At 46.9% G+C, this 12795-nt stretch overlaps 1 protein-coding gene across 8 annotated transcripts in view; it reads left to right on the top strand.

Moving 5' to 3' along the window:
- Casc1 (cancer susceptibility 1) overlaps window positions 1-12795 on the top strand; it is a 52045-nt gene that overhangs the window by 15237 nt on the left and 24013 nt on the right. For all 8 annotated transcript variants that reach the window (XM_031383858.1, XM_031383863.1, XM_031383859.1 and 5 more), the window contains 4 exons: window positions 2448-2585; window positions 5161-5307; window positions 7272-7375; window positions 8618-8957. In XM_031383858.1, coding sequence (XP_031239718.1) covers window positions 2448-2585; window positions 5161-5307; window positions 7272-7375; window positions 8618-8957 — 729 coding nt within the window. The remainder of the gene's footprint in view (window positions 1-2447; window positions 2586-5160; window positions 5308-7271; window positions 7376-8617; window positions 8958-12795) is intronic.

Here is a 12795-nt window from a genome sequence, read left to right as displayed (position 1 = left end):
GATGGGTGGGTGGGTAGGTGGATGGATGGGTGAATGGGTGGATGGATGAAAAGAGATGGTTGTAGCAAGATAGGTATGGTGAAACCCATTCATTCCCCCCAACCTCTGTGTGTGTCTCTCTGTGTGTGGTCTGTCTGTCTGCCTCTACTCCAATGTGTAATGCCTCTGCCTCAGCCTCCTAAGTCCTGGTTTCCTCCATGCTTGGCTCCAGTCTTTTCTTAGTTCAGTCAGAGGTTTTGTACAGTGAAATTGCTTTCTGTAAATTCACCACAATGTTTGGTGTCTCTCCTGCAGCCCCTCAGTGACAGGCTTAATGTTAATGAATAAGTAATCAGAAGACTAACATAGAACTTTCCATCGTACTTTAGTAATCTCATCAGGAGTGTGATGTGTAATGAGGTGAGAGGTCAGTGCTGTAGGTGACCTATCTCTATGGCCTGGTGGTCGCCTGTAAAAAGGGGAAAGATGGATGCCATTGGATGAGCTTCTTCTTGAGTGCTGCTCTTGTGAGCTTTCCATGCAGGAAGAGTGAGGTTCTAACAGCCACGAGAGTGTCACTCTGAAGTGTCTCTATTGGGGAGCATCCTGGAGAGATTCCCACTGGCAGAGGGACATATTTACTGCTTTATTTATAATGAAACAGTTGAAGGTGTTTAATACGGTGGCTTTGGTCCAGCCTTGTCACCCTCACTCTTCCGATAAAGATGAAGAATGGACAGCCGGATTGCCTTGCCAGAGATGATACTGAAGAGACTCTAGCTTTGACGGTGGCCTGAGTGGGTAGAGTGCTTCCACACACTGCCACATGCCGCAGACAGAGACACTGAGCTGCAAAGATGACTTGTTAAGGTTTATTTTGATGTGTGTGAGTGTGTGTGTGTGTGTATGTGTGTACACATAAGTGTCTATAGGTAAGTATCACATCACAGTGTAAATAAGTACAACTTTGACACATGCTTGGAGACCAAAAAGTCCATGTGCTTCACTTCTCTAGTTTTTGGAAGTGAATCTTTAGTCTCTCTGAAGTGTGGGTTTTCTGAGGAAATGGCCCTGAATTAAACTATGTAGGGGTAGGGCCTGGAGGATGGTCCAGTGTTTAGAGGCCCTTGCACTGTCAGCATAAGTACCAAAGCTTGAACTCTGCAAGGCCACCGTCCTCAGCAAACACATGTAATCCCAGCTTAGAGGAGATGGAGTGTAGGCGATCATTATGATTTAGAGATTTCCAGCCTGTCCTAGCCAGTGTGGGCGAGAGGTTCAGATAGAGACTGCCTCAAAAGAAAGGCGGAGTGAAAATAATCCTAATGCCCTCTTCTGGCCACTGTATGTGGACATAGACACAGACACACACACAGACACATACAGAGACACACACACAGAGACAGACACACACAGAGATACACACAGAGACACACACACAGACACACACACAGACACACACAGAGAGACACACACACACACTTGCACACACAGAGACACACAGACACACACAGAGACACATACAGAGACACACACACAGAGACACACACAGAGACAAACACACACAGACACACAGAGACACACAGAGACACACACAACACACAGAGAGAGACACACACACTTGCACACATAGAGACACACTTGCACACACAGAGACACACAGAGACACACACAGAGACACACACTATTTAGTATAAAATAAGAACAACATGATGACGTGCAGAATTTATGTGGACAGCATGGTGAGAAGGCTCCAGAGGCACCCAGTGGCAGCTGTCAGAGTGAACTGGAAAAGGAGAGAGCATACGCCTTGGCCTGGTGAGCAGCAGGGTCAGGCGGAACGCAAACTGCTCACACAACCTCAAAACAAACGCACAAAATACATAGAATTAGTGCCCAGGTGAGCAGTGGAGACTGGGAATTACTTAGATGAAAAGGACCCTAATGGGCTGATATGTGGTGCATGCCTTTAATCACAGCATTTAGGGGGAGTCTTTGTGAGTTCAAGGATAGCCTGGTCCACACAGGGAGTTCCATGGCATCCAGGACTACAGAGTTAGACTCGATTTCAAAAACTGAGGGAGCATGGATGGAGGGAGGTGGGAAGGCTGGTTATTTGAGTTGGTTTCTTTGGTCATATGGTTTATATCATCACTGGTTGTGTAAATTGTGGTATTTATGTTGAGGCTTCAGATTTCAAACAAAACAAAACAAAACAATTTAGGGGCTGGCAAGATGGCTCAATGGATAAATGTGCTTGCCGCCAAGCCTGGTGACCTGAGTTCAATACCCAGAACCCACTTGGTGGAAGGAGTGAACTGGCTCCTGCACGTTGTCCTCTGACCTGCAGACACACACAGTAGTGTGTACATGTTCCCTTCCCCAGGAAAACCCACAACTTTTTAAACGCTACTTTCCTCTTTGGTTGTGTTTTTATGAGTGTGACCCTCGCACATTTGTATCCTCAGTGGAAACACTACACGGAGTGTGATGGGAGCCCCGACCCTTGGGTTGCCCAGGAAATGAACACGTTCATTAGCCTGTGGGAAGAGGAGAAGAATGAGACCTTTGAGGAAGTGATGGAGAAAAGTAAACTGGTGCTGTCTGTAAGTACTGCGACCATCGGACTCCACACCCAGTGCTTGACCGCATTCCCAGGTTAGCACACAGGGCTGTTCTGAGCCCTGCCTTGACCGCATTCGCAGGTTAGCACACGGGGCTGTTCTGAGCCGGGCCTTTTCTTCCAAGTCATTCCCTCACCGCCTCAACCAACCTTACAAAGCAGAGCTCGGACACAGAGCATCTCCTACTCCACCTCCCGGAGGCAGATGAGACTGTATGTGTGTAGCAGGCTTGGAGGGCCAGTGGAGGCTTGCATTCCTAGCAGACCTCTGTTGCTCTGTTGTGAGTTTTAAGTATCCCTGAAGGCCCAGTGCTGCTGTCCGGTGAGTGCTGGGATTTTTAGGAATTGGGAAATGGCTTCATTAGAGTGTGTTCTTAAGGGAATGTTGGGACCCTCCTGGGCTTGGAACTTCTCTACTCCGCTCCTCCTCCTCTTTCTCCCCCTCCTCTTCATTACCTCTTAAGTCTCCCTGTGACAGTTTCAAGCCTGTCAGATTTGTTCAGATTTTCCTTCTTAGTAAAGGTAAAAATGGCTACAATATCCTAACTTCTTTATCTGCAAATAAGATGGATAGACTCATCTAAGAAAACATGCTGAGAGAAAAAAGTAACTTTAACTATATTATCACATTAAAAATATGTGAAATACTTTAGGCCATGGGAGAACTCCAGAAGCCATTGGAACGCAAGTGGATACTTTCCAGTCTGCCTGTGATTGCTAGTGGCTCACATCCTTTACAAGCACACACAAAACAAGTTGCAGCAAGAACAAAATGTACTAAAGCAACTGGCACCTCAATCTATGAATGATAGGACCAGATACACTCTGCAGAGGACCAGAAACATGCTTGCATCCTTTTTAGCTTGTACATATCCATTGAGATTTCTTAATCACCAACAAATTGGAAGTTACATTGAAAGGATATGTGAGCACCCAGCAGCAGGAGGGATGGAGAGATGAGAGAGCAGCCACCCATGACAGTGAGGGTCAGTCGGGATGTGGGTGGAGATATCTGAACCAGTACAGATTAGGAGTGAGGGGAGCAGCTTAAAGCAGCACTGTTGATAGTCACCCAGAACTGAAAGCTAGGAATCCTCTTAATTCACGATGTCCAACAAAATCAAGGAAAAAACATAGACTTAGAACATTAGTGATACTCACACATACACCTAATGTGTATAAAAACCCCCTTACACTCACAAACACACAATCCAGACAAACACACATTTACATATACACATGTATAAATGCACATACATAGAGAGAACATACACATATACCCCTAATGTGTATGGAACCCTCCTCACACACACACCAAATATATATGTGTCCCCCTGGCGCACACTAATTTTCTATCTCTGGACAACAACTGGGCATCTAGAGTTTAGTGCTGACATTAAGGACTCAGAGTTAGCATAATCCCCTATGTGTTACAGGGTTAATCCTACAAGCCTCTGCATGCCTTCCAAGCATCCCCCACATTACCTGTCCTCCAAACAACCAATTCTAAACAGGGTTCCCCAAACTCTTCATGGATGAGATGCTCTGTTATAATGGCCCACCAAACAAAGAAAACTGGCACTTATGCTTGACTTGGTATAAACAGCCAGATGAAGAAATACACAGGGCACAATATGTAAGGAAGGTTGATATGATTTCCTGAGTTCTCTGGGTGTTCTGCATGTTTAGCAGCTTGATCTGTTCACCAACTAGAAGGTGAACCCCATCATTAAGTGGGTTTTAAGGACATATCATGATGGAGCATCTCTCAAGACTGAGGAGCACAGTGAGCACCGCCATCTCTCAAGACTGAGGAGCACAGTGAGCGCCTCCGTCCCTCAAGGCTGAGGAGCATGGTGAGCGCCTCCATCCCTCAAGGCTGAGGAGCATGGTGAGCGCCTCCATCCCTCAAGGCTGAGGAGCGCGGTGAGTGCCTCCATCCCTCAAGGCTGAGGAGCACAGTGAGTGCCTCCATCTCTCAAGACTGAGGAGCACAGTGAGCGCCTCCGTCCCTCAAGGCTGAGGAGCACAGTGAGCACCTCCGTCCCTCAAGGCTGAGGAGCACAGTGAGCGCCTCTGTCCCTCAAGGCTGAGGAGCACGGTGAGTGCCTCTGTCCCTCAAGGCTGAGGAGCACAGTGAGCGCCTCCATCACCTGTCTACTCAGGTGCCCTCCTGTTCTCCAGAGAGTCACCACACTAGCATACACTCAAACACAACTAAGGTGGATCATGAAAAATAAAACCAGTTTCCTCTATCCCAGCATGATGGGAAATCCAATCTTGTTCAACAACAATGGAAGATCAGCTAACATGGCAGCAGCTGGTCTCAGCTGGTTAAGCAGTGGTTCCTTTCTAAGATGCCCACTGAGACCTCCACTCCTGTGGAGTTGGACACATACAAGGGAATTCTTTGGGACAGATGTTTTCTTTCTCTGTGATCTTTAAGTTACAGAAGACAGGAAAGGATACCTTTTCTTGACCTACTGTGAGAGGCCATCCCCTTTCCACGTCCCTTTGACTCTTTCCAGGTGAGTGACGTGCTATTCTTTACATTTCAGTTGATTGAAAAGTTGAAGTTAATTTTATTGGAAACTCCGCCAAGTGACCTGGACAACAGGACTGTCCTGCAACATCAAGGGTCAATTCTGCGCCTGCAGGAGCTCCTCAGCCTGAAGGTGAACGTGGCCACAGAACTACTTCTTCGAGTACGGGCAATATCTCTCTTACAGCACTAGTTTTAACAGGCTGCCATCAGCCAGCAGTTTCACTGTCTTCATGGTTCACGTAGGTCTCTAAAAACTATTCAGCATTCAGGACAAATCAATGAAATGAAGGACCCATACTTATGTGACTTAACAACTGTTTATATTTTATTTTCTTTTTTGTTGTTGTTGTTTTTGGTTTTTGAGACAGGATTTCTCTGTATAGCCCTGTCTGTCCTGGACCTCACTCTGTAGACCAGGCTGGCCTCGAACTCAGAAATCTGCCTGCCTCTGCCTTCCAAGTGTTGGGATTAAAGGCGTGCACCACCATTGCCTGGCTATATTTTATTTTCTAAAGAGACAAAACATTATCAGCCAAAAGGTTATTTTCCTTGTATTTTCCAAAGTTCACTGAATTCATTATGAAAAAAAAATACTTTACAAACCAATATGAGATAGCTGATGATATGGATCACAATTACTGACATCCTACTTTTCTCCAGTTTTTATTTTGAAAGTATTGTATTTAAACATGAGACTTAAAAGACGGTACCATGAGTCCCCATATGGACTGTCTAACTTTGCTATAATTTATAGATAAAAATCAAATTTTTAAATGTTTCATAACATTTTCTTTGTGTCTCTTTTCTTTCCTTGCACCAGTCAGAAGTTTGCATATTACACATTTCAATCCCAAAAATTTCACCAGTGGTGAAAAGATCCAAATAACTGTGAGCCAGTATGCTTCACAAAACTCAGAAGGTCAAAGTCCTAATATATGGCCCATAGTCTTAATTCTCCCATGAATGTGCTTTAAGAAGCTTAATCCTGGTGCATTTCTGAAGAACCATCAGAACACAGCCTACAGGCGTAGATCTCATTCAGCATTTTTCCTGGGTCCTTTTAGTTTAGAACCATCCCTGGGCAGCATGGTTGGGATGAGGTCTGAGTCTAGACAGTGCTGCAGAGTGCTGAGCTGGGATGAGGTCTGAGTCTAGACAGTGCCGCAGAGTGCTGAGCTGGGATGAGGTCTGAGTCTAGACAGTGCCGCAGAGTGCTGAGCTGGGATGAGGTCTAAGTCTAGACAGTGCTGCAGAGTCCTGAGCTGGGATGAGGTCTGAGTCTAGACAGTGCTGCAGAGTGCTGAACTCAACACTTGCTGTAACAGGCACGCTGCATTCTTGCATCTGCTGTGCGTGCTGTAGGACAAACCGAATAAGGAAACGTGTGGGTTTATCAGTGGCTAAGATGTTTACTAAGAGAAAGTATGGTCTTTTTCATCTTATTTTATGCATTCTTGCAGTTGAGGTAGAGATATTGGTACAAGCCAACCCTTATTGCAACCCCCGGGGAGCTGGGGGACCTGGGAAGCTTTGCTGTGTAGGGCACTTGCTAGCATGCTTGCTCAGCACCACACAGAAATGAAAGGGATACAAGGACACAGAGGGGATGGATGAAGACAGGGAAGATGGCCGACTCCAGGTCTGGAGCACCAAGAAGGAAAAGGCAAGCTGGGTTACCTTACTGTACCTGATCTTTTACGATCTGCTGTGAAGTTTGCACACTTGGGTACCTGTGCATATGAGGCCCGAGGCTGACGTCAGGGGCTCCTGGCCTGATTCCCGCCGCGATTGCTGAGGCAGTCACTCAACTGAACCCAGACCTCGAAATAGGGATGTTCTAGTTAGCCAGCTTCCTCCAGGAATTCCTGTCTCTGCCTTATTAGGCTGATACTAAGCCCCCAGGCATTGACAGAGGTTTGGGGGACCCAAACTTTAGTCCTCATACGTTGCAGTCACTTTAATCAGTGAGCCATCTCCGTGACCTCTGAAGTACTATTTTGCCAGAAAGATCATGTGCCGTTTACCCAGGTTACTCTTTAAAAGTAGGAATCCAGTACAGCAGTGGTTGTGTGCCTTTCCTAAGCTGCGGCTCGCTGTCAGGTTCTTTTGTGTTTTCTCTTACAGCAAGCTAGTAACTTAGCAGATCTGGACACTGGGAACATGGAGAAAATCATCAGAGATGAGAATGTTACCCTATACGTGTGGGCAAACCTCAAAAAGAATCCAAGGTACCCCTCCCCGACTTCTCCGCAGATGCTAAGGCCAGGGGCATCTAGTAGGTTGGCTTGAAGTTTAAACATCAGCGTGTAGGAGGCACTGTGTCCTAGTGTCTAGAGCAGGCGTGCATGCTCCAGGAAATGTCGTGTCTTCACTGGCTGCTCACACGAGTGGTGCACATGTAGAAAAAAACACTGTGCATAAAAAAAAAAAAAAAACCTTGAAAAAATTGCTAGGAGGCCTCCCCCGACCCTTACCCGAGGCAAAGCTGGCCTTGAGCTGGTGAATCCCTCTGCTTTAGCCTCCCCAGGGCTGGGCTTCCAGGTCTGTGACAGCAGTCTTGGCTCTGAGCTTCATTCTCAGTATTTCATTAAGGCAGGGAACAAACTATATACCAAGTTGTACTTTCTATGAAGTGTGGCTTCTATTGACTTAAAGACAGTATGTTGGCTTCTTTGCTGTCGATAATGCCACTCACAGAATCATGAAGGAGATCCATCTACACAGGAGAGGCAGCTGGCATGCTCTGTCACAGTGGGGACAGGCAGCTTGGCTTTACTCTAATAAAGACACGAGAGGATTACACAGATTAAGTCAGTGGTGCCTGGCTGCACCTAGATGGTCTACCAAAGCATGGCAGGCCCTGAGAGGAGAGAGTCGTCGGGGTAGATCAATAGTTTCAGTGACACGGATTCTTCTGATCATGAAATATGTTCACACATATGGAAGGGTATTTAGGACCCTCTTAAGAGTTCATTCGGGGACGCCTCTTCCTCCCACGTTTTGCCAGGAAAAACCAAAGCTCCTGCTGACCCCTGGTAAAGTGAGCAGCAGTTGAATCTGTAAGCAGTCAGACATAGAGACGTAGAGAAAGAGAAGATGCTGGGAGGAGCACTGAGAGGGGAGGAGCACAAAAAGGGGAGGAGCCCGGAGAGGGGAGGAGCACAAAAGGGGAGGAGCCCAGAGAGGGGAGGAGCACAAAAAGGGGAGGATCATGGAGAGGGGAGGAGCACAGAGAGGGGAGGAGCCCGGAGAGGGGAGGAGCCCGGAGAGGCTCTGTAGAGAAACAGGACCTTCAGCTGGGGAGAGTTATGCAGTGGAACCCAAGAGTATCCTGAGAAACACTGCCTCCCAGTGCCTCTGGACACGAAAGGAGGGGCATTAAAAAAGATACCCTGCTCAGGTCCAGTGTGAGGCCCAGGCTGTCCCCCTCTTGCTCACCCTCTTGACTTCCATCGATTGATTTCTGCCAGGTACCGAACTGTGAGATTCTCAGAGACACAAATTGGATTTGAAATCCCAAGGATACTAGCCACAAGCAATGTTGCCCTTCAGCTTCTACACACACGCTATGACCACATCACACCCTTGTTCCCCACTGCCGTCACTGAGGAGAAACAGAGCTCCATGGTAGCAGTGCAATTCAACAACGAGGAAAGTACAGAAAAGGCCAACCCTGAAGAAAAACTCCTTCCTGAAGAAAAGGCTGCCGGCGAAGATGAGCAGCCCAAGCCTGAACAAGAAAGAGAGCTTAACTTTTTCCAAGAAGAGGAGACCAAGTATGAGGCTCCAGAGGACAGTGTCTTACAAAGGGTAGGATACTCTGTCTGTCTGTCTGTCATCTGTCCACATTCCAGGATAGGTAGCCCAAGCTGGCCTCAAACTTACAGCAGTCCTCCAGTCCTCTCGCCTCAGCCCTTCAAGGGCTGGGTGGCTGGCCTGACTCACTTTACCCAGGATGACATATTGTTTCTTTCTTTCTTTCTTTTTTTTTTTTTTTTTTTTTTTTTTTTTTTTTTGGTTTTTTGAGACAGGGTTTCTCTGTGCAGCCCTGGCTGTCCTGGAACTCACTCTGTAGACCAGGCTGGCCTCAAACTCAGAAATCCACCTATCAGCCTCTGCCTCCCAAGTGTTGGGATTAAAGGCTTGCGCCACCACTGCCCAGCCAGGTTGACACATTCTAAACAGTTCCTGGTTTGCTCTGTGCCATAAGCATTAGCAGGTCCCTGGAGGCATTCTCAATATTTTTCCTGAGCAAATAGAAACCATTTGGAAGCCCTTTCCTTGCCTGTGACCTGGCTGTTAGTGTCTCTCTCTTCTCTCCGTTCAGTGGTGCTTGTAGGAGCAGCGGCTTTAGCCTCAGGCTCTGCAGTCTTATGGTCCATTGGTTGCTGCAAAGCCTTGAGGCCTGGGTGCAGGTGCTTGGTGCACACGTCCGTCCATACCTTCTAGGCAGCTTGCCCTTGAATGCAAACTTGTAGCAAATGCCTGTGGAAACCAGAGGGGTTCATATTTTGTTGCTATTTCTCCAGCACTGGCTTTCTAAGACTTGGTCTCACTATGTATCTCTTGCTGTCTTGGAGCTCACTCTGTAGACCAGGCTAGCCTAAAACTCACAGAGATGAAATTAAAGGTGTGCACTACCAGGCACAGGTACTTGGTTACCTTAATCCTGTCTCTAGGGCTTAGAGAATGATGAATCAGGACATTCAAAACCCACCTCTGCCCCGAGCTCCTGTACACACACCACTGAAAATAACCAAGCCCTTGCCTGCGGTGGCCTTGCCTGTGGTGGCTTCTGCTGATTTTCTAGCTGTCAGGATTTTCATAGTGCATTTTATGTTAGAGCAGCTTTGGACTTAGACAGTCCTTTCTCACCTTGAAGCCACTTTTGTTGCCCCAGCACACTTGGATTTTAGGGAACCCCAAAACTTCAGCACAAGAATGTAAGACAAAGCGGTACATTGATTTTGTTGGTTTATTTTCTTTAAGTGTGAAAAGAGTTAAGGAATAGACCCTGTGTGAATTTGAAATAAAAATGTGAATTAGACCCTGACCTGCTTAGTGGACAAAGGTGTCTACAGACTTAAATGTGTCCCCAGGGCGTTTATGGCGGGACCACAGGACTGACTCCTGAGGGCCATCCTCTGGCCTCCACACATGGGCTATGGCACAATGCACGTGCACCACACAGACACACTCCCATACCATGCATACACAGATACATGTACATTTTAAAAATTTGAATCATTTGATAGTCTAAGAATATGTTGAAAAAATCCTGTTTGAAATACAACAGCTGTATCAAAAAATGTAAAGAATCTACGAGTCTAAAGCAATTGAGAACAGATATGAGGTGACTGTCAGTACAGATAACTGTACTGTGTGTGTATGTGTGTGTGTGTGTGTATTATTGGGTGTGATTGTAACAGGAAAGTTTAAAGGCTTGCAGGGAAGAGAACTGGAAAACTGGGCGAGGCTGTTACAGAGCCACAAATGACTGATCATTTTTCTTCTCCAAAAAACTGCCAGTTCTCAGGAGGCAGAGGCAGGTGGATCTTTGTGAGACCAAGGCCAACCTGGTCTACATAGTGAGACTCTATCTGAGAAACAAATGTAAAAATTTCCTTCAGGAAATCAATTCTGAATCTTTTGTTCAGTTTCATTTCAGCTCTGGGAATGGTAGCTTTCTTAGATCAGCACCTCCTGGTCATTTTTTGATTCCCAGGGAGAGGAAAGATTGCTTCCCGGTCCCCTGACGGTCAGGCATGACCACCTGATTTCTTTTAACAGCAAGACAGGAAGCAGTATGTAGGTGGGAAGGAGGGCATGCGAAATGGCCCCTGATCCAGCGTCATCTCAATGTAAATAAGAATTTAAAATACAGTTAAAAGAAACGAGGTTTCCTTACAACACCGCAGGAGTCGCAGTTTGGATATCAGAGCAGAGCAAGCGAAGCGTCCTCACAGGACTGACATGAGACTGCAACTTTCCTGGCCTGCCAGGGTGTTAAACTATTCTCCACTCTGCATCCAGTGGCTTGATCATAGTTAATATTGGATGTGAATCTACCAGTGTCTTACAGAAGACTTATATTAACTTAAAAACTGCAAAGTGACAATTAGAAACTATATAATTTGAGCAGGGCGGTGGTGGTGCACTCCTTTAATCCCAGCACTTGGGAGGCAGAGGCAGGTGGATTTCTGAGTTCGAAGCCAGCCTGGTCTATAGAGTGAGTTCCAGAGCAGCCAGGGCTGCACATAGAAACCCTGTCTCGAAAAACAAACAAACAAACCAAACCAAACCAAAACAAAACAAACCAAAACAAAACCTATGTAATTTGAACCATGGGTTGAATTTGCAAACTAAAGCATTCCATCTTGTATATAGGGATCAGTCAGGGTGGCCTTGTGGGGCTACAGTTTGCCATTCTGTTAATGTAGGTCACTTAGGAAACAGTTTTCATAGAAGAGTTTTAGTTTAGTGGTGTTGTGCCTAGGAGTGCAGTGTGTGTGTGTGTGGGGGGGGGACCAGGGAAGGGCATAACAGCTGCTGTAGCTGGAGGCATCGGTGATTTGGGGATGCTTCATTCAGATTCTGAGAACCAACTCAGGTCCTCTGGAAGTGCTCTTGCCTGCTCTGAGCCATCCCTGGATCCTGGAAATATTTTACATTAACAGCCTAAGCCTATGAATTCATAACAACACCGGCAGGACCTGTGTGTATTAGGGTCGCACACCTGTCCCAGCAGGTGTTTGACTTACTCTCTGAACTTGGAACGACCAAGGCCCTTAATCCGTAGAGAGTATGCCTAACTAAGCCTGTCTGCTTTCTGATATTGTTTAAGGCTGCCCTGGGATGTTTGGGATGATTGTCGGAGCATCCTGTGGCATACCCAGTTAGATAATCAGAACCCTGAAAGCTGTCAGTTGCAAGGAGCCTCATACGCTTCCCCAGAGCTTGTGAAGACGGGTTGGGAATCGGGATTGGATGCACTTTACACTGAGAACGTGGGAAGATGAGAGAGGGGCCATTTCTAGGAGCCACCTCCCAACACATTAGGCATGTGCGCTGTTGCTGTCACACCTCCAGCCGGACTGCGCTTAACACGGTAAGAAGGACGCGTGTAGGATGTCCACAAAGGCGGAAGTGCCCAGGCAGGATCAGAGTTAGAGCCTTTGATGGGTGGGGCCTTGTCCTCTGGTGCACTCCGCCTTGTCCTAGTTTTCCGTTAATGGCTCAGAGAGCTTTAGCTTGGAGCTGCTGCCTCGCCAACCCTCCTCACCTGAACCTTTAGACTCACCCCCTTCCTCACCAGACTGGACGTTTCATTCAGACTTTTAGGAACTCCTCCATCAGGATGTAACATAGTCACCTTCTAGCCTAGTTCCCAGGACTCCTCCTCCTCCTCTCGGAAGCCTTACGCTGTATGTTGTCTGAAAAAGCCATACATACTCCACTGATTTCTCATTATTCTCCTCTCCCAAACTTCCACCAGGATGGCTACTGAGCTCTGCTTACAGAATTCTAGGCTCCTGTGGCCTACGACTTCAGGTTGTTTTGTATTCGTCCCAAACCAGTTCCAAAGCTATGATCACGCGGCCAGGTTGCTCGCAGGGACAAAGCTATGATCACGCGGCCAGGTTGCTCG

This window comes from Mastomys coucha, unplaced genomic scaffold (assembly GCF_008632895.1).
Source record: "Mastomys coucha isolate ucsf_1 unplaced genomic scaffold, UCSF_Mcou_1 pScaffold20, whole genome shotgun sequence".
Classification (NCBI taxonomy): Eukaryota; Metazoa; Chordata; class Mammalia; order Rodentia; family Muridae; genus Mastomys; species Mastomys coucha.
This window is presented reverse-complemented; position numbering and strand designations above follow the sequence as displayed.